At 45.7% G+C, this 26,310-nt stretch overlaps 1 protein-coding gene across 19 annotated transcripts in view; it reads left to right on the forward strand.

Annotated features, from left to right (window-relative positions):
- The window catches only part of hth (Meis homeobox homothorax), a 576,382-nt gene that overhangs the window by 152,657 nt on the left and 397,415 nt on the right, over nt 1–26,310 (forward strand). For 14 of the 19 annotated variants that reach the window (XM_071677162.1, XM_071677168.1, XM_071677160.1 and 11 more), the window contains one exon: nt 5,326–5,367. The exons of the other annotated variants lie outside the window; for them this stretch is intronic. In XM_071677162.1, the coding sequence (XP_071533263.1) occupies nt 5,326–5,367 (42 nt within the window). The remainder of the gene's footprint in view (nt 1–5,325; nt 5,368–26,310) is intronic. 19 annotated transcript variants of the gene reach the window in all.

A 26,310-nucleotide genomic window follows, 5' to 3' on the forward strand; every position in this document is an offset into this window, starting at 1 on the left:
GAGAGAGAGAGAGGATGGTAGGGAGGGGGTAGAAGGGTTTTATGGTTGTATGGGTGGTTTAGGGAGGGAGAGGAACTTCTGGTGAGGAGTGGTGAGGGAGTGAGAGGTGAACGGTAGCGGAGGGAGGTGAGGAAGAGATGTGGCTGCTGGGAGTGTAAGGGTGTGGGGGGTAAGGGGAATGTTGTTGTGGGAAGACCGATCGATGGAGGGGGATTTACAGATTTACGCAGATTTACGCTAATTTACACCTGCGTGTGTTTGTGGAAACACGAATGGATAACCCTCTGCATTAATAAGTTTTACCACTTTCTGTGGATTTGTGCCTTCATAGCTTGTTCTTGTCTCACTTTTGATATTCATATGATCATCTTACTGTTAGAGTAAAGCACGAGAGGCTAACCTTCAACTAAAGACGTGCTAACGAAACTGTGACGATGTTGCGCAACACGTGAGCGCTGGTTGATGCCCTCTCATAGCTCACGTGACCATTGCCCATCAGAGCCATGTGTCTCACACTGGTAGCAGACAGACATCCAAAGTACCAAAATGATAATATCCATTTCAAAAGAAAATTGAGGGGACCGACATTTTGGAAAAGGCGGGTCGGTGCGTATGTTACGGTAACGAAGTGGGTTCATCATCCTGTTGGTTCTACTAAATGTTGGCCCTAACGCTGAGTGCACCAACCGCGTTGAAAGAGGGAGAGGGGAGAGACCAGGGGAAAGAGGGGAGAGGCAGAGAAGTGGAGAGGTGGGGAAGGAAAGAGGGGAAAAACCGGCAGAAGACTCAATGGGTTCACACGCAGGCTTATGGTTCATGCAAGTCGACCGGGAAATTGCTGGAGAGGATTGTGTGTGTTGTGATGTGTTAAAACTATGGGATTGTGAGAGGCTGACTGGAGCTGTGGGTCGGCGGACCCCATCTCCCAGTACTTAATGAAAGGCATTTCATGACACCTCTCCCATAAAAAGGTCTTATTTCATGATATTCTCCTTGCGACATTGCTAATTATACTCGGCGGAGTTGAGTTACAGATGAGTCAAACATTTTGACAATGGAGGTTCCCTGTCCAGCCCTCACCCCACCCACCCATCCTCCCTCCCGCTCTCTATCCACTGATACCCCCCACTGCGGGTGGATAAGTTCCCGGATCGTTCCTGTCAGTAGCACGTGGTGGCGACACGCGTTCTACGTGGCGACGCGCGTGCAGGGGGAGGGACGGCACCACGCTCCTGCTGCCACCAGTTTGTTTATGTTTGGTGTTAGCGGTGTTAAGTGACGAGTTTTACCGCTAGACACAGTGCAGGGTAGGACCCATCACCGGACCCGGCACAGCATGTCGGCTCTGGCGGCCACTCATCAGAAATGTTCGCCTCTATAAACCCCAAGGTTTCCCACCTCCCTTAAGGAGCCTCAGACTCCAATTACTGTGAGTTTATACACAGTTTCCCTCACGGCATTAACCATGCCCTCACTCTTCCTTCCCAGGGGCACGCCTCCCGGCCGACGGCACCCAGGGGCGGCGTCACGGCCAGGCGGCGCCCTCGGCTCTACCTTCGTCAGGTGGCGGGTATCGATCTAGGTCCTTACATACTGGTGGGAGCGGGGAGTGGCCAGGGAGCCACACAACCCACCGCCAGTAGGGGATAATTGTGCTGGTGGCTGCTTGTAGCTACCCAGGCAGCCTCCACACACCACTGCTGCTGTTGTGTTCTTTCCTGTACATAACTTACACACGTTATGGTAATGTATACATGCATGCACACCATGCATGTGATTACACACACACACACACACATGTGCGTACAAACAGTAGCGCCAAGTTATATACGTTTTAATGAAGAAAACTGTAAACGAATGACTAAAACTATGGGTTAAATTTACTCATAGTAGATTTGTATCGAGACAGACGACACCAAGTGCGATGGGGAAAGTAAAGACTCTTCTTTATCGTTTGTATTTTTCTTCTTTTTCCGCTTTTTTTGCTATGTTTTTAAAAAAAAATGATAAGATACTGAAGTTCGCTTGGCTACCTTCATCGTGTTTGCCAAATCATAAATTTCCGCTTTTATAATGTGTGACGTTTCACATCGTTCTCTTCCCACTTCTTCCACCCACCCCATCTACCGTATACCACCCTCCCTCCCTCCTCCTCCTCCCCCAAACAGCTGGCTGCCCCCTCGCCCGCCGATGGTATCAGGATTCGTGGCAGTTCGGTTGGGCAGCTCCTCCTGCCGGAAAACCCAACACATTTGAGAGCAGCCCAGAAAGGCTCGTCCGCCCATTTTGGCAGCACAATTGGATCCCACAACTTTGCGCCAGATAGCATCGAACCCTTTAAAATCAGGATCCAATCCGGACAATGGCCGATTAGAACTTTTGGTCTGATACTCATAATAGACGATTTAACCCTGATGTTTTGGTCGACGGCCCAGTTTTTGTTTGTTGACGTTTGTTGCCACGAGTGATTCTGTTCAAAGACAGAGGTTACGTTTGGTTAATCTTGGAATATTTCTTTGTCAGAAGAGGTTTTGAAATGAGACTTTGCAATTCGAAAACTTAAACGTTCGGGAGGAGATACTTGTGAGGGAAGTTATCTACACAAATACAAAATTAGTGGAAGAAAATTCAAATCGTGCTGGGTTGCCAACTGGGTCAGCTGAAGGAGGCTTTTGGAAGGGGTTAGAGGAGTTAGGTTAGGGGTAAGGTGGTAGGGGAGGGGAAAGAGGGGAAGAAGTGAGGGTGGGACAGGGAGTGGGGTGGTGGAGGGTTAAGGGGGGAGCTTTTTGTGGTTAGGGCAACGGACCGGACGGTAATCGGTAACCAGCTGATGGTGAAGATACCGGCTGGGCGCTGGTGACCCTTCCTTACTACCGGTACGCTGTCGGAGTCATAGTTCATTATATAAATATATTATCCGGAGGGAACTACTACTTTACTATCCTGTCTCCATCTATAGTAGGGGGTGCGGAGGAGCCTTCAACTTTACTATCCTGTCTCCATCTACTGTGGAAGGTGGGGAGGAGCCTTCTCCTTTACTATCCTATCTCCATCTATAGTGGAGGGTGGAGAGGAGCCTTCTGCTTTACCGTCCTGTCCCCGTCTATAGTGGAAGGTGGGTAGGAGCCTTCTGCTTTATTAGCCTGCCTCCATCTATATAGTAGAAGGTGAGGAGGAGCCTCCGCTTTACTCTCCTGTCTCCATCTATAGTGGAAGGTGGGGAGGAACCTTCTGATTTACTATCCTCTCCTCATCTATAGTGGAGGTTGGAGAGGAGCCTTCAGTCTCCATTTATCGTGATGGATGAGGAGGAACCTTCCGCTTTACTATCTTTTAGTGGTGGGTTGGAAGGAGCCTACTGCTATGTACTAAACTGTCTCCATCTACAGTGGTGGATGAGAAGGAGCCTTATGCATTACTGTGGTGTCTCCATCTGTTGTGTTGGGTAGGTTGGAGCCTTTGCTTCACTACACTGTCTCCATTTATATTTGTGTTTGGGAATGAGGCCTCAGCTTTACTATCCTGTCATCATCTACAGTACTGATGGGTGGAGAAGAACCTTGTGGTTTACTGAATTACTGATGGGTGGGGAGGTGCCTTCTTCTGCACTCTACTGTTTCCATCTTTAGTGGTGGGTGGCGCGGAGCCTTTTGCTGTACTGCACTGTCTTCATCTGTCCTGTTGTGTGGGGAAAAGGCCTTTTGTTTTATTGTTTTGTCTCCATCTTTAAAGATGAGGAATGTGGGATTCTGTAACTTATCTCCGGCAGATGATCTCATCATAGGTCATAAGGTCTTCTGTTATCTGTCTTACCATGGGCTCTCTACGTCCAGTGAAACTCAATTACCAGACCTCACCATCTTCATCGTGCACTGTTTTACTGCCTTTGGCAGTCCTAGTTCCAAACGAGAGCAAGTTCCTTCTTACTGCTGTTGCTCAGAAGCCGGTGGTCATGCACAGGTGGCTGGAGTTCACCTCTGTTATTCCTTGTATGTGGGATCCCTAATTCGTCCATCCAATACCAGTCAGACAACCCTTAGGATAACCTCCCAGTAACAGCTGACCACCCTCGGGGCTACTGTCATCCCACTACACATGGCTCTCAGCCCACGGCAGACCCTCTTCCCTCACTACTTCCTTTGTATTCCCACCAACTCTACACCAGCAACATTTCACCTCCTAAGGATGAGTTCGCCTACCCAGTCCCAGTTCACACTTTACCCCAAAGCATCTATCTACCATCCCTGAAGGTAGATTCTCAAGTGCCTAACATTCCCTTAATTGACATCGATTCTCTACTGGTGTCTGCTCTCCTTAGTAAACATTTTAAAGCATTCTGAGCATTGTCTTACTTGTGGCCGCATCCCCGACATTGCAGCATGACCACCAGCCGATTTACCCATGACAGTGATGGTCACTCTCTTAGGGAAGCATTTAGAGAATTCCCCGGTTGTTAACCCAGTGGATTCGTGTATATGTCAATGATTTACGTTTATACGCCATCATCACGCCATATTTAGACATGCGGACAATGTCCACGAGTAGTCTTGTATGTTTTAGAGGACCGCCGAGGAGTTATGAAAGTGAGCTTCATTCGTGTGTGTGTGTGTGTGTGTGTGTGTGTTTCTAGGGCAGTGGTGGTGAGCAGGTCAGGATATGTGGCTTGCTGTATTATCTTGATGGCTTGTCCCTAATGACTTGCAGGCCTCGTATTCTTCTCCTCTACAGAGGCTCCTGTCCTCGTGGCCTTTTGGCAGCTTATGCTCCCAGCTCCGTTGTCTTTGGTCTCGTAACTTCCTGTCTTCACATCCCTCTATCCTTGCGCCTCTTCTCGTCGCCTCCTGGACTCGTGTTTCATATCCCTGTAATCTCTTATCCTCACAGTCTCCTGTCCTCACAGTTCCTGGCTAGATTGTCTCCTTTCCTAATGGTTTCCACTTCTCTTGACCTATTTTCCCTTGTTTCCCATGCATTACTTTAACTTCCATGAAGTGTATAAAATGATGCCTCACGATATTTCTTTTATAATTCCTAATTGTTCTACTTTTCGCATAGCGTGTTGGTCTGGTTTCCTTTCTTCCACCCCATCTGCTCCCTCCTTTATTATCAACAACTCGTTAAAGCAACACGTCGCATCATGTTTTTTTATCATTGTCAAACCGGTCATTATACTATACTGTTCATTGGTTATGGACTGTACTAATATGCTGACCATTAAGTTCTATCTCTCGTTGATTCTGCTGTCTTAAATCTACGATAATTAATTTCTGAATTACCAACTCGTACAGATGACTGATCTCAATATGTATACCTTTCCTCTTGCAGGTAAGTGAGATAACCGCCTTCATGCTCAGGAAACTGACTAAGGTAGGCAGCCTGGTTCATCTCCTTGTTCGCTCGTCTGTGTCTTGTATGAGTAGTGTTCTGTCTGCCTCCCCCCCTCTCTCTCTCTCTCTCTCTCTCTCTATCTCTATCTATCTATCTATCTATATATATGTATATAATTAGACATCGACAGAGAATAGAAAGTAGAGTCGGATGTTCTGCAGATGTCTCTGGCGTGGACAAAATAGATGCGATCGCATGATGATCAAAGAGAAAGGCGTAAGGAACTCTCAAAACAACATACACAAGTACAAAAGTGAACTGGATGGAGTTTAGCGCAGATGAATTTCAGCAAATTTCGAAGGAACCTTACAAAGGCCAGACTGAAAGTAATGGAGAGTGAAACCGCCAAAGATCTAGACGTTCATCATGAATAAAAGACTAGAATTCTCGGAGCTTATTGATGACATCATCGAGCCAAGTTATGATTGGTATGGTGGTGAGGATCTCCACTCCTCCGAGGCACAAAATACTAAAGAAGAAAATGTTCAACTCATGCATAAGAAACATAACTTGAGTACTATACTGTGTCGTATGGGCACCAACCACACAAGGAGCAATGAACGAGTTAGAGGAGGATTCATAAAACATTTTACGAGCAAAATTGAAGTTTTGGGACGTGTGAACTACCATGAGAGACTAAGGGAGCTCAAACTTTAGAAAATAGCATGAAAACAAGATATGCGTATGATAAGAATGACTATTAATTCAGCAGATATAAGGACAAGAGTGTTTTGAAAACCTCTTAACATGGAAGAAATAATTGCTTAGACTTCAGTAATCTCACAGAAAATACCTAAAATGACATCCAGAATCATTTAAAAGAAAACTAGATCAATGGTAAACATAAAACTTCCAGACGAATTCAGGAGTGACAATTATGGTATCTGTGTGAAGCCAGATTATCAGCCAGGCAAGACGTGCGGTGAGTGCTTCAAGCTTGTCCTGAGTATTGGCAAAAATCTCGACGTGGCTACTCTTTGTCTGTCTGTTGTCTTTCTCTCCCACTGTGTCCGTCTCTCTGTCTCTTCTTTGTGTTCGTTCCCACGTCTATATATGAGTGTAAGTTTATGCAGCTTTGTCATAGTCTTAATGGTATGTATAAATGTATATCCCTCTGTATCTACAATATATGTATGTGTATGATTTTGAATGCCTTTATTATTTTCGCTGCGATTGTACTCTGTGAGGGGATCCGACACGGCATTTGCTTGCAGTGAGTTGTCCGCTTGCTTGTGTGTCATGTAACATGGTGTGCGCAGTCGAAGCTGTATGGAGTTTGACAGACCAAGGTGCAGTACAACCCAGTGATCTTTCTTACGTCCCGAGATTAGGTTCACACACTGCTGCTGTTGTCATCCGTAAAGGAGAGAATCATACAGTTAGACACACACACACACACACACACACACACACACACACACACATGCATACAAACAGAGAGATGTATAGAGAACCCGTCCTCAGACGCCCCCAGGAAGAGCTATGTCAGCTGGATTAATGAGGTGTCTGAACTCCTCCCCGAAATAACAATTGGTCAATGAAGGTCGGTTTAATGGAAGACGTTCTCCTCATCGCCTCTGTACATAAACACGGGAGTTAAGTGGCCCTTGTGCCTCCCACCCTGCTCACGCCCGCCACCAATTGAGCTGTTGATAAGCCTCAATAGTTCCGTTGTTACGGAGCTTGTTATGATCCCGGAGCTCGGGTGCGATGGCTGTAAGCGAATAAGAGAACCTCACTTCCAGATGAAAAAAAAATATAAAAGTACGTGGGGCTTACATGGCGTGTCTGTTTATTCTACCAAGTGCAGGAGAACTTAGTGATCTGGACTTGAAGCTGAGGTCTGGGACGAATCCCTTGTAGGATTAGATATTGAAGAGTTCCTGCGTGATGTATGTATATTAGAATTCGTCCAAGTTTCTTATTAGTTGGGAAATGAAGTGTCTAGGACGAGGTGTTGCCAGTGGCGTTGCATTTAAAGCAAAACTATCAAAGAATTCAGACCTGCAGTATTGGACTGGTTCTGTAGAACAGAGGGGCGGTATATGACGCACACTTTGCCAATTAGAAGAGAAGGTAGAAAGACACAAATCTGTTGTCATATGATGCAGAAAATAGGTTATGGGTGCGAGTATGTGCAACCATCCCCTGAACACCTGCACCCTAGTTTATGATCCATACGAACATATGATACGAGATTATTTCACTCGTGTAAATGTTGATTCCAAACATAATGATTTACGAGTACAATAAAAGTAAGATGAGACTGAAGCATAGTGTTTATGTATGATTTTACGAGCACTGTCTCTGATGTCACTGACGACAACAATACTCTGGTATAAAAAGAATACCACTCCACCTCCCTCGGTGAACCTTTGCCTTCTCCTAGTTTCTTCCTGCAAGGTCATCAAACGACCCTTCCATCTACAAAGGATCAAGACGTATGGTCCGGAAGGCATACCTCCTCTTGTCGTAAGGCAGTGTGCCTCTGAGTTACCTCCGATCCTTGCTCACTTATTTTCTAAAAACAGAAAATTTAACTTCTGAGCAGCATTCCTTGATGTAGCCCATCTCTAAGAAAGAAGACCGTTCTAACGTCTGTCACCCCATCGCTTTCAAATCTATCGTCCCGAAATTCTGTATAGCTCTCCTTAAGTCTCTCAGACACACAGGATCTTGACCCTTTTGTGTCAGTTCACCAATACGGTCTCCTCGATTAAAGGTCTACTGGTGATCTCTTCTATTTGACTCACTTTTGGTCCACCTCCTCGCACGGATTTTAGTAATTTTTTTTTTTTTATGGATGTTGACATCTTCAGCGAATTTTACCGGATGTGGCATTAATCTTTGCTTTCTACGGCCACTTTCCGTTCTGTAATGCACAACTTCCTTTCTAGCTGATCCATTACACTTGGCCCTGATGGAACGACTTCCTCTTGTCTTGTCAGCAGTATTGTCCCTCAGGGTCTCTCCTATAGCAAAAATGCCATTTCTAGCCATAGTTTGGAACATCTCCGCAATACCAGAAACACACTAAGCATAACAATATCCTTCACTCTAACTTACAATTCCCACCTAATGAACATCAAGAACTAGCTGTTCGGTCATTCGCTCCTGTATGGAATATTGCTCGCATATCTGGGATGGTTTTTCTCGCACCTTTCTTTTAGCCAGAGTGGAATCGTACGCCTTCCTCCTAATTAACTCTTCTGCCACTACCTCTTCAACTTCGTCTCCATCCACCGTGATGCTGTTGCCCTGTCCCTGTTTTCAAGGTATTATTTTCGTAAATGGTCTCAAGAATTGTGTGTGTTCAACTTATTAAGTGGTTTCACCTCATGATATCCAAGAGGTTTTTTAACCAACATTTTTTCTCTTATTCGTTCTTCCCCGTATCCCCTCTGTTCCCCCCTTCCACCTCCTCCTCCTCCTCCTCTCCCTCATTTCTGCTTCCTCTCACTAGGTCTTGCCTCCTGGCACTGACCATGTATTAAAAATCTATATGTTCTGGTCTCTCAGGTCCCGTGGGTGACGTCTCTGCGGAACATCACAGTGCTAACCCTGGCCTTTTCCCCTCAGGGTGGTAATCTCAGTGTAGAAAGAGGGGTAGATCGCCCTCTTTGTATCGAGTAGTTGCGCATTCCACCTCGGCAAGGAGGGCAGTCTGTTGGGCTTGTATAACATAGCTCTTGGGATGTATTTGGCATGTCGTACACGGGTCTCAATTTTTGATAGCGTTTTGTGAGAGGGATGAGTGGTGATACGGTGGACGTGGGAGAGCTATGAGTGGGATGAATGGGTGACTGAGCGTAGCAGCGGGATGAAAGGAATGGTTCAGAGTGCCTTGGATTAGGACAAGGAGACTGCTGAGTATGTGAGTGGGATGAGGAGACTGCTGAGTATGTGAGTGGGATGAGGAGATTGCTGAGTATGTGAGTGGGATGAGGAGGCTGCCGAGTATGTGAGTGGGGTAAGGAAATTGCTGAGTATGTGAGTGGGATTGTGTGGATTTTGTGTGTTTGTTTACTGGGCTAAAGGGATAGTTGAGAATTCTATGTGGGATGAAGGAATGACTAAGGGTGTTTATGGATGAATGGAAAAGGTTGTGAATAGATGAGGGAGTCGGATGAAAGGATGAGTGAATGTGCTTAGTGTAGTGAGGAATAGATGAGTGTGAATGGGCGTGTTTGTGATCCCGATGAATGGGTAGGTTGAACGAGACTTGTGTTTGTTGCTGGGGTGAACTTATGAATTAGTATATTTGTTAAAGCGGTGAAAGGACTGATGAAAAAGGAATATCTGAGTGGATCTGTGGTCAGAGATAGTTAGATGTGTCTTTGATGGGATGAAAAGCTTGCAGAATACCTTGCTTTGTGGCTTGAAGGGATAGATGAATGTTTTCTGGTGGATGAAGGAATGACGAAATGTTATGACTGGTAACAAGAACGGATAACTAAGCTGCATCAATGGCAAGAAGATAAGGCTGAAGTTTCTGAAGAGGGAAATGAAATGACGCTTGTAGGTTCGAGGGATGATGGTTGTATTACTGAGATGAAGGGAGGACTAAGTTGTATTTATAGGATGAAGATTTAGCACGCTTGAGGGAGCCAATGGGAACGGAGACTGTTCAATGGGGTCTGGGTGTAGAACATGTCGGGGCCGGGTGTGTATTGTGTGTAAGGTATAGGCACGGCTTGGACGCTGTACCAAGTAGAGGGGGGTTGGCGTGGCAGGGATAGGGAGGAGGCTGCTGGGTTCATGATAGGGTAACAGGACGATTGAGGACCTTGTGACTGGGTTTAAGGAATGAGCTGAGACCTGCAGGTGGGCTGAGGAGGTAACAGTGTTTGTGGTGGTGATATCGATGTGTCGGCATAATTACTCTTTTATGATTACCTTTTTTTTTTTTTTTAGATTAAGGGGAGGGAGGAAGCTCTTCACTAAGAGGAGGGAGGAAGCTCTTCACGAAGGGGAGGGAGGAAGCTCTTCACTCGTAACATTCATTTTTTTTTTTTTTTTTTTGTCTTTTGGGTGTGTGATTGCGAGTTGTGATTGTGTAAATGTGTGTGTGTTACACTTGAAGTGATGTACGATGTCGGAGATGTGTAGTGTAGGGAAGGAGGGGACAAAAGTGATGGAAAGTATTCCATAAACTTTTGGTAATTTCGTATTGATGACCCAGTCACGTTACATCCACGGGAAGGACGAATGTAAATACGGAAGGTGAAGTTACAAATTAGACACCTCTTACATATTTCGCGAACTGTTCATCAAGGAGGAGAAGAGGGAGAGGAGGAGGAAGAAGAGGAAGAGGAGGAAGAGGAGGCGCCTCAGGCTCTTGCGGTCCCTGGGGCAGGACTGTGGCTCGCCTCCTGACCACATCGCCACTTGGCATGCTGGTCACTGGAACTCTAATCTACACTAATGTTCCCCAATAACGGCTCCAATAAATTTAATTTACGCTGATGGACAGGCCTAGCCGCTCTCTGTTAGGGGGAAGATGTTGGGGAAGGGGGAGGGGGCAATGGAGAGGTTCAGGGGGTAAGTTAAATGGTACTAAATGGCGTAAGTCGCATGGTGCTGACATTTTGCTTAGCTAAGTTTTATTTTCCTCTAGTTCATATGCTGTAAGAAATATGAAGCCTCTCTGTCCGTAGTACTACTACTATTTTGTAGAGTAAACCCAGAGTATTGTGCTCTTAAAGCCTCCAATGGATGAATGAATATCCGTTCTTCACTTTGCCCAACACCCGACGATGGTGTCATGGAAGTGCTTTTAAATGTCCACATCCATACAACAGCGCCCTGTCCCTCACCTCAGATACCAGAGGGGAAATGCCTGGGGTGCATCTCCCCTCACTTCCCCTCCTTGTGTCCGAGCGTCCGCCCTCCCTAGTGACCGATTCCCTACATTTTTGAAGCATTAGTGTCCATTTCCAGCCCTTCGTCATCCTGTTGGTTGATATATTCCCGTTTTATCCTCCCCTTCCGTAATCCTCTGGGCTGGGTTGGGTTATCTGTCTCCTGGTGACGAGTACGGAGAGAGAGAGAGAGAGAGAGAGAGAGAGAGAGAGAGAGAGAGAGAGAGAGAGAGAGAGAGAGAGAGAGAGAGAGCAGCTGTTGTTGCGGCCTCAGTAGGAGATGCTGCAGCTGCGACAGTTACAGTAGATGAAGTGTTTGTAACAGAAACAGTAGATGCGGTTACAACAGTAGCAAAAAACAGAAGCAGTTACAGAAGCACTCATAGCAGAGTTGATAGAAACAGTAGCAGCAACAGTAACAGTAGGAGCAGCAGCAGTAAACACATCAGCACCTACAGTAGTAACGGTAAAAGCTTCAACAGGAGCTGGGACAGTAACAGAACATGGTTTATGGTTTTGGAATGACGTACAAATGATAGGGATGATGAGCGCATCTAGTAGTTCCTTCGTCTAGGAATATCGTCAAAAGGTAATTTTCATGATAATCGTTGTACCATTATCCTTCTGCCGTTAAGTCTCGAACACTTTAATCCTTATTCCTTTATTATAAAGTTCTTTTGATTTTCATCCGTCATTATTTTCTCACTCTTCACGTTTCCCGCTGTTAATTGCCTCTGTTTAAGAGCATTGTTCAGTTTCTTAATTCTGCTGATTAGTTTCCCCTTCTGCTCCCCTCGCCATTTCCCATTTTGTCTTCGTCCCGTGGTTCTTGTCTTGCCACTCTCCCCTGGTCATCTTGTCCCCTCGTCACCCTTGTCCCGCGTCACTCTCGTGACACATGGTCCCTCAACGATCTGACCCTCCTCAGACTGTGTAACTCGTTCACTGACCCTGACACTCCTCAGCTCTTACCTCTGACCTCCCTCGCCGCTCATTACTCTCTACTTTCTTTACTGACCCTGACCTTCCTCATCCCTCATTTCTCCTGACCCTTTTTACAAACCCTTGACCCGTCTTCATCCCACACTACTCCACTCCTGTGAAGGTTCCGACCCTCTTCTCCACCCCATTGTTCTGACTCATTTCCTGACCGTGACCCCTCTTCACCCCTGTTCTCCCTGAACTTAACCCTGACCCTCCACCTCTCATGACTTGACCTTACTCATCCTCCACTTTTCTGACCCTCATTGCTGACCTTTGCTGCTCGTTACTCGGGTCCTTCCGCACTAACCTTGATCCCTCTGCCATTCTTCCCCACACAACAGCACTCGCATGTCTACCGTTACTCTTCATTACTAACTATTGATTTCAAACTCCTCCTTCACCCTTAATTACAGTGTCTCGCATTTTTGGACCACTGATACTTAGGCCAGTTGATTCTAGGAACCTCTGTACGCCTCTCAACATTCCTCTGCCTCTCGGTACTTTTCCTCCGTCACTTCTTTAATCTTCCCTTCATACTCCTCATCCATCAATAATTGCCACTTCACCACTGCTCTTCCCCTTTTGTTGGCTGAGGTCACTTTTCACTACTACTCATCCTTCAGTACTCTCCGCCCCTCACTACTCCTGACCTCCTCACTGACCCTCCTCACAACCCTGACCGTCCTCGCCCCTCACTACCCCTGACCAGTGGACAAAGTGGTTGGCAAATCCAATAAGCAAGTCCTTTCCTTGGTGGCCGTGGGTCCTAACAGCCCCTAAAACACTCGTCCGCCAAGAGACTACAAAGTGGGGCCCGGGCGTAAACGGCACAATGCTGAGAGTTCCTGAGGGCCCGCTGAGAGTCGCCCAAGAGGGCCCCGAGACTCACCCTACCCCCACCTTACCCCCATGCAGCCCCAATACCCTCCCTTACCTCCTCTCCCCACCTCAACCTCTTCCCCCTTCGGGTTTATCGTTCTTTGTGGCCGCAGTGTGGTCTTGGAGCCGCTTTCAGGAGCTTTCTGCTAGTGTTCTTCCCTGCCAGAGCCCCGCGCGGTAGATGCCGCTCTGATAGTGATTAACAGAGGAGAGAGGGAACCTGCCACCCCGTCTGTGGGCCTGCTTAGAAGGGCCAGATGCTTGGCTGAGTTTTTGTCTTTTTTTTTTATGTGGAGGGTGAGAAGGGCTGTGTATCTAGAGGGGAGAAAAAGAAAGATTAACGGTATTTATTCGTTTATCAGCTTTTATTATTATTTATTTTTTTTCATATCTTAGGATGTAGTTATTTCCCTTGGTGTGATGTCCCTTCATGTCCACATAACTGATATTTCGCTTCAAGATTATCCCTTTACTGAAATTATTGTTCTTACAGAAAAGCGGAATTACATTTTGCGTTGTAAACCACCGCAGTGTGTCAGCAGTTCTCCATTATCTCGACTCCGAAATATATATTTCTTGTCAGCACTACAGAAGTATAAGGCGGGTCCCTTACGACAACTTGTGGGGTGGTGGGGGAGATATCCACTGGCGCAGCGGAGCCAAGGAGGATTTAACGCCACATGCGACAAATAATTACGGTACCAAGTGGTTCTAAGAGTCCTGTTGGGCGAGCGTTAGAGGGTTTAATAAGTGTCATGAAGGCCGTCTCTATGTGTCACGCCCGGTCTGATGGTGTCATGTGGGAGGCAGCGGTGCCAACTCCCTACACAGATCTCCTCCGTGACTACGTGTCCTCCCAGGGCTTTACGTGCGCTGATACGAAGCATTTCTTTCCCTGAGGTTCATCGTAACTTACTGGCTGAGTAAATGAGTTGAAATAAAAGCTAGGCAAACGGTACGATAGGGCTAGCTAAGGTACCAGTGAAGAGGCCGCTGATATTATCTTTGTAGCGAGGTACGGGAAGTCATCCTTTCATTATTAAGGAGGGGAACGTGGCTCTTAAGTGTGGGTTATGAGCGTCGGGTCGTGGTGAGGTGACAAGTGTCTTGCACAGCCTTGGAGGAGGGATCTGGGGCGACTTATCACACGAGTTATAGGCTGGTTATTGGGCCTGGCTCCGATATATGTTTGGAGAGCAACTCGGGTAGAAGGCTACGGCTGGACGAATATATATATGACGACAGAGAGGGAGGCAATTATGAGGAAATTTTCTAAATGTAGAAAAGAGAAAAAAGATCTCCCCTACATCACTTCTTTCGCCGTCTCACTGCCTCCTCTACCATTACCAGAGAGATGGCCTCGTCCACCTATGACGCAACACTTTTTTATTTCGGTATCTCTTCCAACGCTACCTCAAGACCTTCTACGTCTCTTACCCAACACCTTTACTGCTGCCGTAGCGTCTGCTTTGCTACTACACCAACACGTCTGCCACCTCCTACCAAACGCCTATATTGTAACCACATCATTTCTTTTGGAACCATCCTAACATCACCTCTAACGGTACTGCTGCCCAGCACCACCTGAACCGCAGACCACTGTCCTAACGTATATACTGCCCAAACACCACCTTCACCACTAACCGAATGGCGTTCCTACGGCTTCCATCACCTCCCTCCGCCAGTACCTGCTCTTCATCTCCAGATTCCTCAGTGTCCTCACCAGCAACTGTAAGGGATTCAGGTTGTTTTGCCCGGAGCCCACCGCCTAATTTGTCCGAATGTTACAGAGAAGTAGTGTTTATCATTATGGTCATGAGTTTCCTAATAGAAGCGCGACTGGATTATAATATACTTGTGGCGTTAATTAGGAACTACATTTATCGAACTGATAGAAAAAACTTGTCCATGTCCTGGCTAGTGTGAGGCAAGTGACAGAAAATTCAGAGTACATGCTGGTTAAGTACCAGTCAGGAATTACCCTGACGTTTTTGATAGTGTACTTTAGGGTCACCTAAGTGCTGAAGAATCAACAGTGAGGCGTTTCTCAGGGTTCAGGGAAATCTCGTAACATACACGCAGTAAAAAACCCAGTTGGACTAGATTTATCAGGTCAATGAGGAGGGTCTTCCTCGCTACACAGCGATGTTCAGATCAGTACCTAGATCCCCGACTGCTGGAGGATGATGGTAAATGGTTGGAAAAAGAGGGAGGGTGTTAGGGGCTCTGAAAAAGATGATGCCAGTAGAGGGGTTTGGAAGAGAGGGAGGGGGGGGGGTTGGGGGGTTGTGAAGATGGTTGGTCGTTGGGGGGATTGGAATTGAGGGAATGTGGTTGAAAAATGGAAGTTGGTACAAGTTTTGGAGGTGGGATGAAATTAGGACGAAGGATGAATGATAGGTGGGTTGAGGGGGATAGAGAGGGTGTGGATAAAGGTTAAGTAGTTGAGATGGAAGGGATAGGAGTTGGTGATTGGAGGATGAGAAAGAAAGGAAGAGCCACAGGAGGGTAGGAAGAAATAAAGGGAGAAGTTGAGAGTCAAGGAGAGAATAGTGGGGAAGTAACAGCAGCAGTTTCAACAGCAGGAATTGGGCAGCAGGTAAGGAGCAAACAGGAGTGGCAGCAGGCACTCAACATGCCGCTGGCTGTCCTCATTACATTTGTTTCCTTTAATCGTGTAATCACTTCTCCACACGTTTACCTTTAAATGCTTTTGGGGCAAAAATGTAAATAGAGTGAAGTAATGTTGGAGAAGTATTTCTGAGTGACTTATGTAACAGTGATCAGGGAGGCAGAGCCAAGCGGCCACTGCGGGACCAGGAATCTCTTTGTAACTTCGATAAAGCTTTCAAATATGCAGTAATTTCCTTTGCTGCCGAGCCCCCGCGAGAGCAAAGCCGAGGCTTGGGCTAATTAACGTTGAATATTATAAAACAGTTGGGCTTTTGTAGTGTCGTCTCTCTGTTTAAGGCATTATTCATGATCTTGTGATTGGGTTTCGTTACCACTAAGTTATTGTTTTATCTTGTAGTAAAAGTTTCCTCTAATATACGTCGAGGTGTTTGTTCTTAAAGTAAAGCAGGCTTCGGGACTGGCTTTGCTTTCCTTCCTCTTATTTTTTCTTTACAATGTTTTCTCTCATTCTCTCGTTATTCGAATGTTTTTTCTGATGTTCCCAGTGATGTTTGGGGCTGGCGAGTCGTTTGATGTGGTCGTTGTGTTATCTGTAGAGAGAGAGGCTGTCAATGGCTGCATTTTACGTTATATGAGAACGTTAACTATCAGTCAGCAGGGATGCAGTGGGTGAGGGAGGGGAGGCTGTACGTACAACTGGTATGCTTTCTGCTTTAATCCATCAACAGTCTCGTCTGTTATCGTAATCTTTGGGAACTTGTAGGTTGGAAGTGTTTGGTACATGCAAGTTAATTGCCCTCAGAGACTCGTAAATGATGGAAATGATGGAAGCACTTGCTAGGTATCTCAAATCTTCGGCGTTTCAGGAAGTGAAGAATTCAGAGGTAATGGTGGAAGATCTGGTGTGCAAGAAGGTGGCTGACTGGTGATGGATGGGTGACCTTCCCAGTGTCCAGTCCATAGGCAGAGGGTGACGGGATGATTGCTTGGGATGATGACGGGCATAGATCGACTCTTATCCTGCCTCTCAAACTGTGTAATGACTCTTTCAGAATCAATATAATTAGACAAACGTTATTTGGAAGAAGGTATTCCTATCTGGGAACCAAGTGACTTAGTGAGAGCTTCAGGGTTTCCGATTATGCGTGAGGAACAGAACTATGAAGGAAAACACTAAAACGCTGATCATAATTTCGGTTTCCTTGAACCAGCTTAGGTGGGGAAAAGAGTAGAGAAAAGAAATGAAGAAGTGCCTCGGCCGAAGAGCAGCCCATCACGTCTTTGGTAAACAAGATATTATACTCTTTGTTTGCGCCATTCTCCTACACACGCTCCTCTGGGGTAATGTCTCCCTCACTCCCCGAGCAATATTCCCTCCAGAATCACGGTCCTCATTTACTAACACCATATCCCCACCGCGCCAGAAAATACTATTCCCCGTTTTCCTCCCTGAAGTCATCCCCTCTCTGCATTTTGGCGGGAAACTCGGCTGCGGCAATCTCGCTGTGGCTCGTGATTGGTCCCCAGGGATCACGTGATCTCCCTAATTTCACTCTCCGCCGTCATTACGCACAGCGCCACCGTGGTTGCCTGTTGTGTTAGGGAGGGGAAAGAGAGTCTACAGGTTTGTATTTTTCTCTGGAGAGATTTTGTACTTTTTTTCTTTATTCCACAACTTGGTGTAGTTATCTGAGAATATTGATTAATAGTTGCCTTCCAGCCACAACTTTCTATACGTTGTCAAGTTCAGTGAAATATCTTTGACGTCAGTGAGGTAAGAGAAGAGGGAGTTAGTGTGGTTAATGTGGTGTCGTAGGTCAGACTGGCACTCCCCAGGTCTTGGCAGGATTGTGTGGAACAGGATGTGAGGGAAGAAGAATTAGGGATAGGTTTATAAGTGACGGAAGTATTAGTGACAGTTATATAACTTGAAGAAGTGATAGGATGCAAAACTGATAGAGGTATTAGGGAGAGGCGTATAAGTGACAGTAGTATTAGGAACAGTAGTATAAGGACAGTATTATAGGAAGCGAGGAGGAGGGAGTCGCGAGTGTGTGAGGGGGTCAGGTAAGAGGGGGATGGAGGCTGTGGCAACAACACCCTCAACAAAGAGAGTGTGTCCCAGGCCTCCCGAGGGAGAGACTGCACCCGCCTCACTAAGCTGATGGTAGAACTGCTGTCTGCTGCACCCCGCTGTCTCCTACACCCAACTGTCTGCTGTGCCTCACTCTCTCCTACACCCAACTGTCTGCTGTGCCTCACTCTCTCCTACACCCAACTGTCTGCTGTGCCTCACTGTCTCCTACACCCAACTGTCTGCTGTGCCCCACTGTCTCGTACGCCCAACTGTCTGCTACGGCCCGCTGCGTATTGTACCCTGTTGTCTGCTGCACCACACCTGCAGTTTCACGCAAATGTCTGCTGCACCGTGCTGTCTGTTGCATGCCACTGCCTGCTGCGTATCGTTGTCTACTGCATCCTGCTGTCTGCTGCACCCCAGTGTCACACATACACGTCTATGTATATATATCGTGGCACACAGACACGTCCCCGCACATATGTCGCACATACACAGCCAGTCATATAAAGAGTTTTATAACCGCTAAACACTTGACTCGTCTTGGGAAACGTGGCTTTAATTTTCTTTGTTACGCTCAAACACACCTGTCAGGATCCAGGTTTGGAGGGCAGGCGTTTGGCAGCTGTTCTAAATATTGTTGCAAATGCGGGAAGAGCTGTGGTAAACTGCAGTATAAGAAAATGTTTTTTGTGCGAAACTTTATGTAAGATACCAAACAGTTGGCGGATGGAATTCTGCTTAAGAGACGGAAGAAGACAAAGTCACCAGGGACGAGGGATGAATGAAATAGTGTCATCAAGGGCTAAGGATTAAAGGAGTATTTTCACCGTAGGCAAGGGATAGGAGGAAATGGTGCCACCAGGGACTAGTGATAAGGGACGTAGTGTCACCGGGGACAAGGGAGAATGGGAGTATCGTCACCAGAGACAAGGAACGAAAGGAATAGTGTTACTAGGGACAAGGGACAAGGGATTAAGAGAACAGTGCGAACCAGGAGAAAAGGGTAAGTTGAGAGTGCCACCCGGGGACAGAGGGTTAAGATAATAGTGCCATCCTGGCCAAGCAGACGGCGTAACAGCAACATGCGAAGACATTGGCACCTGCACCCGAGTGCCAGCATTGCAAAATGGGCGACGACCTTACTCCCATCAGCTGATTGCATTTTGGCTAGGTCGGTTTTTGCCTTTCTTCGTACCGTTGTAAATCTCTCGGTTCAAAGTGGTGCCAGGCCACGTGAATTCAGACTTAACCCTCGCGTTAGGTATTTGTAATCCACAGAACGAAGTCATACGGACGCTGCCTGACTGAGGTCTGTTGAAAGTGAACTTAGTCATAGCATAGCCGAAATGCCACCTACAGGCGTGACTCATGCCACCAGATTTAGACAGTGTGATCTCTCTGGTTTCCAGTCTAATGGTCTCGTTGCTGCGATAGAAGAACACGATGACCCAACAGTCGCAAAAACAAGCATCCCAGGACGAGTCACTCTGTCTGGCTCTGTGTCGCCGTCTCAAGCATGCCATCTTGTTTTGATTCTAATCTCTGCCTCTACTTCTTCGCTCGGTCTCCCCCTCTACCTCAACCCAGCCCTCCCCATCCTTCCTCTACGAGTGACTTCTGTTTTCAGTTACGGTTGTACCTGATGTCAGAAACGCATTGCTCTATCAGCAATTACTGTCACGAACTTTTCGCCACCGAAGAAGGATCATCGTTTGAAATTTCCCTCCTCAGTGTGAGCCCCCAGTAAGCTTAATTAACAAGTAAGATTGTGCTTGAATACAGGTGGGTGATGGAGGAATGAAGAAAGTAAGCTTGATTCCTGGCTGGGGAAAAAATTCTGCTACGAATATCTTCGTGAAAATATTTATTCTCAATATTCATGGAGCTCTTTCGGTGTTTATATAATCTCCCTTTTTTATTTTTAGTCGTTATTCGCAGTCTTTAGTATTTTTATATCATTTTTCCCTCACATTCTTACATTTTTCTCACTACAATCTCGTGCTTATCCCTGTCAATGATCAGTTTTTTTTTTTTCCTGTGGTGCCTCTCTTCTGCCCCTGGAAGCTTTTAATCGAATATAGATATAATCCTCTCATACTGGGGAAACCTGGGTTACATCATGAACTAAAGGAACAGCAGTAGGATCAGCATCATCATCATCATCAGCAGCAGCAGCAGTAGCACCACTAACAACAGCATCATCACCACCACCAGCAGGGGTGGGATGAGAGGAGCCAGTTTGTTAGTGAGGACCCCATAATGTGCGTCTGGTGTCACGACGACGGTGGAGGGGCGGCTCCGGGCTGATGGAGCGCGCCCTGGGGAGGTCCTCGGCCACTAGGACCTGACCAGAGGCGCCGGGAGGCCGCGGAGGGCACAGAGGAGTAGGGAGAGGAGGAGGAGGAGAGGTCGATGGTAAACAATGTGTGCGATGGAGAGAGAGAGAGAGAAGAGCATGGTTAAAGGGACTGAAAGAAGTCTAGAAAGAGAGACTGAGAGAACAAGAAAAAACAGGCAAAGAGCGTTATGAATGGTGGAAAGAAAATGCATGTATATGGCCGAAATAGAGAAGACAATGCTACATGAAATACAGAAATTCGGATAACAGAACAGACACTTGATTCCACCAGAGCCATCGAGAATATTATCAATCCAAGGAATATTAAACAACCGAGTTAATGATCGATCATTTCAACCAGCATTTACTTAAAAGAATAAATTCACCTAGGAGGCCGCTAGTGTTCGCTACTCTCCTCTTTGTCTTCTGTTGAAGGTATATTGCACTTTTATGACGCATGAATATTGACTGGTTTTTGGATGGATAAAGTAAACAAATACCTCGTTATTTTTTATACATCTGAAGACTTCTTTTCTGCTTGACCTTTCTTCTTCCCCTTTTTTATTCTGCTTCATGACAATGCCCTCCTCTGTTTCGCAATATACTCTTTTTTTTCTGCAGTCTTTTTTATACTTTATTGTAGACAGTACTTACAAAAGCTGTATTATTTGTACATTATATTTTCCGTAAAATATATATTTCACAGCTTATACTTTTTGCAGGTTGTACTTAGTGTAGATAATACTTATTGCAAGTTATACTTTAGCTAGCTATATTTTTTGTAAATTGCACCGATAGTAAATTACTTTTTTCGCCTCTTCACAATTTTATTTATTTAATCACCCGCTTATTCATTTATATTCCCATATGAGCGTAGTTATTATCAATGTACTTAGTCTGTTTTGTTATCTATCCAAAATAGAGATGGTCTTTCTGCTTCGTATTATTATAACTCGCTGGTCCACTTTCCACCGGTGGAAGGCTAATGGCTACCTTTGTTAATTATGGCCTCTATTTACGCTGTTGACTTCACGTTTAATTAATGTACCTTAATGAACTAGCTCTCGATAGCGGCTAAACATAAAAAAACAAGTTTTATTTTTTTGATGAAGGTTCATGTGAGCTTTGTCAGTAGAGGCTAAAGATGGTTGAGTACTCCTTACATGTGCCCTATTGATAAGATGTGCGTCTGGATGGTTGATGACAACAGTAATACGTTGATACAAGAATTATGCTTTTGTTCAGCATTCGATGTTGGCAGAGTGATGGCAACACTGATGTGATAGTAAAAAGAATGCTGCTTATTATTGGGATTTGTGTTGTGTTGGCAAAATGATGACAGCGCGAATATGTTGGTAGCAGAATGATGCTTATGACCGAGAATTTGCTTTGGTGAAACAAGGACAACAGTGATGTGTTGTTTGAAGATAAAATGCATTTCCAAGATTCGTTTTGGCAAAATGGTGACAGACTACAGTGATGTGTTGCCTGGAGAATTATACTTTTGCCCAGGATTTATGTTGGCAGATTGAAGACAATAGTGAGGTTGAAAGCTAATGCAGCTGGCTGAATGATTCGGATTTTCAGGGTTCGCTTCGTTGTAAGCACGTTGTGTGTGAATTCTCCCAGCTGCTGTCCTGTTCCCCATATCTAGGGTGACCCGATTCACTTGAGACTGGTCAAGGAATTCTTCGAACGGAATTTACCTAAAGTCTAGTAACTATTACTGCTGGGCTGGGCTACACGCCGCCTTTATGGAAAAGTGTGATGTAGATGAGGTGTGAGGTGGGGAATTACAAGGGATTACATGAGAACGACAGATAAGGGAAGACCGACACTTCAGTTGGGAAGGTGTATGTATGCATGTATGGTGAGGAGGAGGTGCAAAGTGAAGAGGGTATATTATGGGGAAGAGGGACCAGGTGAAAATATGCTGTGGGATAGAGATATGTGATTAGGTTATGAAAAATAATACATGAAGGAAATGATGGCGATATGGTGAGTGGTAATGGGAAATAGTGTGAAATGGAGAATAGGTGTTGGATGGGGAAGAACTGGGAAGAGGAATAATGTTTCGCCGAGTGAAGGAAAAGTGTGGGTTGGGTAAGAAGTCTGGTTAGGAAGGGATCTGGTATGAGGAACAGTGATATTTTCCCTTTTTAGTGAGGGAAGGTATGAGGTGAACTTGTTGAGTTGTGGTGTAGAATGGAAGAGACTTGTGATGTGGGAGAGTTTTGTTGGAAAGAGATGAGGGTTGGGGAAAGTTTGTATAATGAGGAGGTAGAAAAGATGAGTAGGGTAAAGGGGAGGACGTATCTGATACGGTTAAGGTCAAGGTTATGGGAAGAGTTGTGGGATGGGCAAGAATTATAGGGTGGGGTGAGGAGGGATGGAAAAGTGATGTCGAGTACGGAATAGGTGTTAGGGAGTCTGTTAGCTTTTGAGACGAGGTTTTCTGTAGGGGAAACAGGTGAAAAGACTTGCAAGTTAAACAAACATGTTTGGAAAGAGAGTTCCCGAGTCCTGTAATTGCATCCAAATATGCGGAAGATACTTTAAGTTTTTAAGGCACATTTTCCAAAACTGATGAGCTGAGTCGCCGCCTTTCTTTGTGTGTGTGTGTGTGTGTGTGTTGCCGGGCATAGCTCTGTCTCCCAACAGAACAACACTCGCATATACCCAGGTGTTTACGTGGTATAAATGCCGTGATTTTGTGTTAATAATAGATAGCCTTGTTGTGCTTGCTGTCTCTGTTGCCTTCGTGATGACCTTCCACAACTACACCGCGATCCAAATCGCAAAAAAAAAACACGAAATACAAAAAAGAAAAATAAGAATGAGTGTAGGCAACCCGCGCTGAACTGAAAGTCAGCGGAATATTGCTATATTATTAAAAGGTTCACCTGGTTCCTCAAGAGCGAAAAAAGTTGATGTGTGAGTGTGCAGGTATTGGTAAGTGAGTGTGACGCTTGACACTCGCTAATGGCCTCACTGATGGATTGACGGATTGATGGATGGAGAGACGCTCGACTCGTGTATGCAACTCACTTAATTTACTTCCAGCTGGCGAAGATAGGCTGATTCCCCTAATGAAGCTCTTTGTTTGTAGGCGACCAGGGGAGATAGGCAGGGGCTGAGGGAGGAGGGTTTGATGGAGAGGGGACGCAGGGAGTGGGGGGAGCAGAGGCGCAGGTATGGGTAGAAGAAGAGGGAGTATGGGAAGTTAACCTGAAAGGTGAACAATAGGGAGATGTAGATCTATTAACTGATAGGTAGTTAAGATATGGACGTTACAAGGTGGACAGTTGAGTGAGGATCGTTGTCAAAAAAAAAAAAAAATGGAATTCATAGTGTTGATAGTGACACAGGAGAGTATCTGGGTAAGTACGGAACGTCGAGTGAACCGGGAAGAATAATGGTAAGTAGGACGGTATAGGAGGAGTGGAAGTGGAGCATTGTGAGTAGGGAAAGATATAGAGTATGTAGGGAGGTTTAGAATGAGCTGACAGAACGCAAGGAGTCACACAAGTGAGATGACTGCACGGAGAGGTGGGATGACTTTGGGGGCATTAGGGTAAATAAGGGAGACAGCAGATGCGTCGGAAGTGAAAATGAAGAGGGATAGGGTGAGGGGCGCAAGGAAATGTGTACACGGGAGAACAGTAGTCTGGATGCACGAGGGGCTATCGTCACGCTAGAGGCCCAGTGTATGAGAGAGCAAGACTTGTGTATTCTGACGTTCTTAAGTAATGTTCTGGTAAACGGCGAGTCTAGATAGAGAGAGAGAGTATGAGAGAGATGTACTATCGTGTTGGATTATACGTGTCATACATGCGGGAATCACTCGTAGAAAGAGAATACTTAAAAGTTTACCTGTTGATCATAGTCATTGTCACTGATGGTGATAACAAATGTGGTGTCACTGTCATACTTGCTGCTGGTTAGTGGTACTAAGGTGTTATGGTGAAGTGGCTGGTGTTTACAGTGATGACTCTGACAGTCGAGTGGTAACTTGTCATGGTTGGTGAGAGTAGATGTAGTTATGTAGCAGTGGTAGTGATAGTAGTAGAAGTCGCGATAACAGAATTAGGAGCAGTAGAGTTTATAAGAATATTGATGATGGTGGTAGGAAGAGCAGTGTTGGTAATAGTACCGTTGGTGGTAGTGGTGGCAGGAACAGCAGTGTTGGTAATAGTAATGTTGGTAGTGGAGGAGGCGGTGTGGCCGGGGTGGGGTGGAGGTAGGGAGGCAGGGTCTGAACAAGAGGCACCTGCCGGCTGCCTCCAGCCACGCGACAGTGACCCCCGCAGCTCATTGCCTTATGACCCAGACTAGATTAATTGCCTTGCGGGGTTACGCCCTTCGTGCCAGTAACGCTGTTGATTTTCAGCCACCTTGTTTGTTGTACGACATTGTTGTTGTTGTTGTTGTCGTCGTCGTGCTGCTGCCGCTGTTGTAGTTGTTACTGGTGATGGTGGTGGTGGTGTGGGGCGCATTTTGTTCTCTCTCTTCTATCTCCTGCTTGTGATTTGATACATACGCTTATGTAATAAGGACCACACGAAGAACTTCGCCCTCGCATTTTTCGTTAAACACACACACACACACACACACACACACACACACAGCAGGGAGACCTTGATTATAAGATTCGAGAATTAAGAAAAAAAATAGCAAGATGCTTCTTGGTTCGGACTGAAGGAGTGCGGTAGGATGGGTAGGGTTGGTGGTTGGGGTGCGAGTGAGGTTGTGGAGCTCGGGGTTGGTGGTGGTCACGAATCAGATAACGGTGGTGGTAGTGGTGGTGGAGGAGCCGAAGGGTAAATTACGCTCTTCTGTTGGTGCTCTACACACACAAGCACGCTGTGTGTGTGTGTGTGTGTGTGTGTGTGTGTGTGTGTGTGTGTGTGTGTAAGGTTGAGTTGGTAAGGAGGAGATCGGGTCTTTCTTCGTTCCGTGATACTCGAGGAAGATCAGGTGGCCTTTACAGTTGTATTAGAAAAATAAGTACGTACATCTATAGTACCCTGGGTTATGGTCTTATGACACACTGACTCACACTAGTAGCGGACGATGTGACGAGGCTGGCCAGTGTGTGGCTGACTAGTGCTGAGCCCAGCTTTTTATCTGGACCTGTCAACACCTCATCACCTGTTTGAGCGAACGTCCGGCTCTTCCATGTATCGTCTGCGGGTTCGCTTTACATATTAACACAAGACCAAACAATACCTTGTGTTTGGTTCTTGCAGACTAAGCAGTGGGCGTGAATACACTCCCTGTGATGCAACTACATATGTACAACTAGCAGCGAAATGATAAAACGAGATAGTTAATGAAAAATGAATGATATGCGTGTGTATCTTACGTGTGTGTGTGTGTGTGTGTGTGTGTGTGTGTGTGTGTGTGTGTGTGTGTGTGTTGTAATAATTCTCTGAATAATATCTGACGATACTACTACAATTACAATTGTACTGTTACTACGATTCGTCTACTACTTCTATAACTACTGCTACTTCTTCTATAACTAGTTCAACGATTTATTGAACAGAAACTAACAAAGGCTCGATTACGTATAGTGAGACAAGACACATACTGCAGTAAACAGGAGGGCTGTAGAGAAGATAGTGTTAAACTTTCGTTACACAAATATAAAGATTGAGGTTGATAAACAGTCTGTTGATTATTCATGATGATTATAATGGTTTGGATGGGCCTGCTCATGTAGTGGTCTGTACGCCCTCTGGTGGCTTCGATGAGATTGTGTGTGTGTGTGTGTGTGTGTGTGTGTGTGTTTGATCTATTTGCACTGTACGAGGAAGGAGTTTTACACTTGAGTCCTGTCTCTTGATATACCTATCACTTGTCGAAGCTTTTGTAAGCTCCCCGCATTAACGATTTCCCTGTTTAGTCTGTTTTAATCTGTATTTCTATACTGTGTTGTGTGTGCATGTACTTTTGTGCACGTGTTTGTAGGACGTGTGTGTGTGTGTATGTGCCTGTTATATGTGTATTTGTGTTTGTATGAGTTTGTGTGACGGAATCAAAATCTTGTGATATGGAAGCTCGTGTACTGATATGTACTTGACCTCTGTTACGATAGTTTTGGATACTCCATTATATATCATTCCGACCTGAGACGAGGGTTT

The sequence above is a fragment of the Panulirus ornatus genome, chromosome 24 (genome assembly GCF_036320965.1).
Source record: "Panulirus ornatus isolate Po-2019 chromosome 24, ASM3632096v1, whole genome shotgun sequence".
Lineage (NCBI taxonomy): Eukaryota > Metazoa > Arthropoda > Malacostraca > Decapoda > Palinuridae > Panulirus > Panulirus ornatus.